At 40.8% G+C, this 6224-nt stretch overlaps 1 protein-coding gene across 1 annotated transcript in view; it reads right to left on the bottom strand.

Moving 5' to 3' along the window:
- LOC104303618 (transmembrane 9 superfamily member 2) overlaps positions 1-6224 on the bottom strand; it is a 39156-nt gene that overhangs the window by 32400 nt on the left and 532 nt on the right. The window contains exons 2-5 of the mRNA XM_009904273.2: positions 5983-6050; positions 4553-4646; positions 2475-2602; positions 2128-2257 (exon numbers count right to left, since the gene is read on the bottom strand). Of these exons, the coding sequence (XP_009902575.1) occupies positions 2128-2257; positions 2475-2602; positions 4553-4646; positions 5983-6050 (420 nt within the window). The remainder of the gene's footprint in view (positions 1-2127; positions 2258-2474; positions 2603-4552; positions 4647-5982; positions 6051-6224) is intronic.

The raw sequence follows: 6224 nt of genomic DNA on the forward strand, positions 1-6224 counted from the left end.
AAACTTCTCCAACAGGAGAGGGCGCAGCAGTCAAGAACTTTTAAGTGAGACTATGGTGTAGTGAAGGAGCAAGAAAGAAGGGCAAATACTTCAACCTTCATTAAACATACCTGCATAAAATATTTATGCCTTTTTCTACATATTAAATTGTATTACAGAACCATAAACCCACATAATAAAGCATCACATCTGTCTTCCTAGGAAAATTGAAATGTATTTGACACCATTCTTCTGTTGGCCACAAAAAGCTGCCAAAGAAAAGTTCCAGGAAGCATTTATTCAAGGTAGAAGTAATTTAGTCACCATTTCTTCCACCCCACACCAGCCCTCCTTGTAGAGAAGCCAGTTACAAAGCTTACAAACCAGGTTTTGCTTATAAAAACCCACACCACAACAAAAACAACTACTCACCTTATGTGCCTTGTCATCCCTAACCTTTCAGGATTTGGAATTGCAAAACACTATATAAAGCTCACATGATCCCAACTGACTTGGATTTTCTTTTCTCCTTCAACACTGTCATTGTTTTAAAACCTTTAATATGAATTAGGGGACCACAATGAGATTGCTAGTTGAGTTTCCAAGTAAAAAAAAAAAAAAAATCCTTTATTTATTGTCTACTATTTTCCAACTGCCATAAAACTTCCATCCCTTACCCACTCCCAGCAAGATCTGAAGGTGTCTTGCACTGAATTTCTCTTCTTTGACTTTGATCAAGAAGCCCATCAGGAGAAGACTACAATCACACCTTTGTCATATTATAATCCCATCTTTGGGTACCTGTTTCCTTCATTTCCAAAGTAGCAGTTGAGGTGACAATGCAGCTCATCAGCTGCAAACAGGAGGATGAACTGTGGCTATGTCACTGCATGGTGACAACCCCTTTCCTACCCTCATTTTTAGAGAGATAATTATGTCTGCTAGAACAGGTATTTGGGTAGATTGCTAACAGGATGACATTCCCCAACTCAGCCCAGAGATTAGAGTCATATCCATGGTGCCACATTCCTCTTTGCCCACATAACAATCATCCCTCTAGAGCTATGCCATGCACCAGAATTCAAGGACTAAAATACACTGAGTATCAGACAAGCTCCACAGGCAGAGCACCCACACCACAGCTAGCACTCACGAGTTGCACAGCACAAGCTCCCTAAGCTCTTGCTAGGAAACTCAATCATGGATGTCTATGCATGAAAGCCTCCCTGGAAGAAAACCCAACCTCTTCACCCAAACCACTGAATGCAGTTACAATAGTTTAGTGTGTACCAGATAACTTCCAACACAAGACACGCCAGAATCAATGTAACATAAAACCAACTTCACATCCAAAGTAATGAAAGTTGAGCATGTAACTGGAACAGGCTGTTCACAGACCATTTCCAATAGTCTAGGGTGCAACCAAGCTGGAAAGTGACTGTAGACAGAGTAAACTGAAGGAGCATGATAAAGCATCACCTCCAGAAGCATGAGAACTGCACTGCATGCAAGCAGTGAGCTATGTGGCCGAGCAGTCATAGCAGAGAGCTCTCTCCTTAGAGGAGTGTGATGCCTCACTCTAGGAAAAAGAAAGCTCCATCACTGTACTAGTTCACTGTGGAACTCCCAGGACGACTGACACATTTCAAACCGTTGTCAGTATCATTCTTTCTCTGTCACAGCTGTGTTTGCCATCTTCCAGCCATCTGGGAAAAACCCTGACACATTTAACTTGTAAACTGTGCTAGACATAACTTTCGCAACTAGAACACAGGACTCATTTCCAGGTCTTTGCTAGAAAGCTTCAATCTGAACTGACAGAAGGTCTTGCATGCAGATAGGACACAAAGAATGAACAGGTACATGGATACACATGAAATTTCAGAACAAAAAAAATCCATTTTCAAGGCTTTTGGACAACATAGCTGTTCTGGAGCTTTATCTGTGTCGGCCAAGAGAGCGACATGAACATTTTTGTGTTGACAATCCTACCAGTGAGATACTGCATGCAGCAGCATTGCTCTTGATCAATACCAATATTCTGAGCATTAACCATGTTTACAGAGGTATCTGCTCCTTCTCAGCAAAGAACAGTGGTAATGAAATTACATCTGCTATGCTGACCAAAAAAAGAGTTCCAGCACTTACATTTATCACACAAGCATCTTTAACTCTGCCATCTGGAGTAACAAAGCATCCTATTGGAAATCCTGGGTTACAGTATTTTTGTCCATCTTCCACATCATAGCACCAGGTTACAGGCATGTTATCAATAATCCTGGACAGAAATCAAAGAACACGTCCTCAGAAAAGGATGCCTCTTATTTCACACTGACATTTAACGTTCATCTGATGCACAGAGGATTCAGCAGTGCCCACAATACACAGAGCAGAGGACAACTATCACACAGAAAGAAGAAAGCAACCACTTGGAACATAGATAATGTTAAAAAAACCCCAGCCCCTAACAACATCAAGGGCATGTCTCAGCTTACCAGTGATGCTGATAATTCAGCTGCATCCCTTTCTTTAAGAAAGCCAGTTTGCTTTTATCAGCACTGTTCGCTGGGTCATAGGATCTCGTACAAACCTTCTTGCATGTTTCTTGCTTTTTAAAAGTGAACTGGTGGAAAAAAAGAACACAGAAAGAGTCATTTTAGTTTTGCTTCCAAAAGAAACATTTCAGCCATTTAGGGTCTTTTGGTTTTTTTAACCCCCCCACCTCTCCAGGTAAAGTTGATTCTCTTGAGCTACCTCACTTCCTTGCTATAAAAGTTTCCAAAGCCAGAATTTCTCAGCCAACAGCTTAAATCTAACTGCCAAGATTAAGAATATCCAGCACCAGCAATACCCATTCACATCACTCAAAAATCTCAATAGCCCAGGTGAAAAAAAAAACCAAGCTACCTTCAGATAAAGCATCAGGGCTAAAATTGCAAAAAATCAGTACAAAAAGGTATTGATTTTTCATTTTACCAGTTGGGGTAATTTCATCATCTGCTAAACCAAACCTTTTAACTACACCCCTTTGGAACATTTCATGTTAATTTTAGCCATGTTTCCCCACGATGACTAAGTTATTAGGTAAAGCTGCCAAAAATGCAACAACTTGCACAAGAGCTAAGCTTCAAGTGCAGACACAACCTAACACGTGCCCACATGTGTCTAGCCAACTTGTATTCTAAGCCAGTTAGGATTTACCTGCTAGTGAGCTAACAAAGGGAATTTTCAGTCCAACAGCACCTCTTTTCAAACAGCACCAAGGCTGAAGTGCTAACCAGTAACAGCATTTTTTAATTACTGCAGCATGCAACCATTCAAACAAGTAATTGTTGTAATACTTCATCTATTCAGGGGGTATCCAGCCCAAATGAACCATCACATTACAGATTTAAAAGCGTCTTGCAGCCAGCAGTAATAAGACTTAAAATTACATTAGCTCAGAGAGGCAAAGACATTTCTAGGAGCACTTTACACAAGGGAGAAGGCATCACCTCCTTAACAGCCCCAGGTCCCTAAAGACTAAGCAGCAGTAGACTTAGAAACTCTGCTGCCTCTTTTTCTCACAGGGATTTGGATTAGCTAGCAACTCTTCACACAAAAACATAGCCCACTTTTCAGTTTCACCAGCAAATCCCAGTCTGGATACTGCCCTTGAACAGTAGAGAGCTTTTAAGCATTAAGAGCCAGCATTTGATCTTTACTGCTATTAAGTTTTCCCAAGTTGATTATACGGCTTTTCAGAGATGCTGCATTTGTTCATTGCTGAAGGAGGGCATGGGGCAGAAAAATATTACATACCTAATCTAATAAAGTACTCTCATACATTTATTTTACCAAAGACTTCAAGTGAGATGCATCAACAATGCCAAATTTGCATTTAGGCCACAGATGTTAGGCATGTGCAAACAGGGAAGAGCTGGAAGTGAGCCCCAACCTTATTTCCCCTTCCACCCCTCTAGAAGTTGCCTAACAGTACCAACCAAGATATGAAACAGTTCCTTAAATGCCAGTTTACAACCTCAAATATTACAAAAAAATATTAATTTCAGATGGAATCCTAGAACAGTTTGGGTTGGAAAGGACCTTCAAAGGTCATCCAGTCCAGCCCCACTGCAGTGAGTGGGGACTTCCCCCACTAGACCAGGTTGCTCAGAGCCTTGTAGAGCTTGACCTTGAATATCTCCAGGGATGGGGCCACCACCATCTCCCTAGGCAACCTGTTCCAGTGCTCCACCACACTCATGGGGCAGATCTTGTTCCTAACAATCAATCTGACTCTACTCACACTCAGATGTTAAAGAACTGCTTAAGAGTTTCTGGACATCTCTATCACAGAGGAGCAGGCAAGACGACTGATTACTGGCTCAGCTTCCTAACTTTCATCAGCCACACTAAAGATACCTTTGGTACCCTAAAAGGATTTTGGTTTTATTACATAAACACTATAAAGCTTATATTTAAAAGAAATAAATTACACAGTTATCACATTTCCAACTATGTCTATAGATTACAGCCACCAGGCTAACGGCTATCAAATTGAAACTGGGTCAACTTCAAAGGACAAAATAACCTTATACGGAGATGATGCTATTCTCTCCCCAAACAGCACTTGTCCAAGATTTTCTGATGGCCTTTTCTCTTCAGTATCTTGACAGAAGTCAAAACTGGGGAAAAAAAATGTGGAAAAGATCAGTTCTGATTTTTAATTGACACATAACTGTAAGTACCAGCCTAAGACAATTTCTTATGTCTATAATGTGGCAGCTTTCACATTTCCTTTGGCCAGCTACCATGAGTAAAAACTCGAGTGCTTTTGTAAACACAGTATAGAAACAACACCATTTTGATGTCAGTTTCAAGCAAAATAACCACAGCTGAAGAAAACCCTAACAAAAAGAATGGTGATTACCTCAAGCATCTTTTTCAAATGGCAATGGAAACAAGCAACAGTGTCAATAAGGAAAAAAGCAACAATGTCTCTTAGGAAAAAAAGAGATTATGCTACAGAGTGTCCATTTCTCTTGACAATGTTACAGAAAAACAACTACATTTGCTTCTTAAAGGAGTCTTTACAAATAGACTCTAACATGAAACAGGCTCCAAAGAAGGGAAGTGCTTTTAATATTAACGTGCCACACTGCCAAATGCCATTCACTAATTCTTTTCAACAACACAGAGCTGGAAACAGCTGAATAGGGGCAAGAGAATGTAATCATTCTCTATTTCATTTCTATTTAAAAATGGTTAGTAGTAAATTAACTGAGAAAAATTATGTTAAAAAATATTAAAACTCACTTATCTTTAGTGAAAGAGCACCTGCTCTTGGTAAGTGGTTCTAAATTCATTGACTTCTATATAATTGAATGTAAAGACACTGAGGGCTTTCCAACCTGGTCTCTTGGTTTGCTGCACAGGATAAGACATGTTCTACCTGCAGTCTCTTTTCTCTGTGCCCAACAGCAAGACTGCAAATCATACTGTGTATGGTTGCTTTGTAGCAATTATCTGCAAAAGCAGGTAATAGTTTTCACAGATAATCAAAACAAAAACACACACACAACAACCAAGAACCAACTACACAGCTCGGTGCTAAAAGGAAAACTAACAATGACTCTTCTTCCAATCTATTTTAGTTGCCAGGAACGAGGAACACAAAGCTCCTGACCTCCTAGATTTGCCTAGCAGAAAGAACTTTCAAACATATCAAAAAGTCAACACTCAATGGAGTACTCAGCCTGAAAAAATGCACCCATCAGAAATCCAGCAGTCTTGTTTTAAACAAAAACAGAAGAAGGTCAGGAGGCGCAGGTGTGGCCTCCATTCCTTCCACCCCCTTGTACTTCATTGCTGCCAATGAGCACTGGGTCTACTCTTCCACCTCTACACCCAAGCTGCTGCTCCCGAGCAAGACTTGCACTGTTATCAGGAGTTGCATCACTGCACTGAAAACAGCAAAGAGGATTTCCAAACGCTTCTGGGAGCCTGCTGCCATGTACTTACGCATCATACTCGTACGGCAGAACCGATTCAACCGAGTCCAGTCTGTTCACGAAGAGCTCAATCAGTGACTGAAACACGGAAAAGGCAAGAGAAAAAAAAAAAGAATAAACAAACAAACTGGAGGCTTGCAGAAACAAACGACACGAAACGCATCGCCACCTGGCTAGAGCTGTACAAGTTTCGGAGCTCACTATCCCACGGTGGAGTTACCACAGACTTGTGACAGGCCCCGACCGCCGCGG

The sequence above is a fragment of the Dryobates pubescens genome, chromosome 18 (genome assembly GCF_014839835.1).
Source record: "Dryobates pubescens isolate bDryPub1 chromosome 18, bDryPub1.pri, whole genome shotgun sequence".
NCBI lineage: Eukaryota > Metazoa > Chordata > Aves > Piciformes > Picidae > Dryobates > Dryobates pubescens.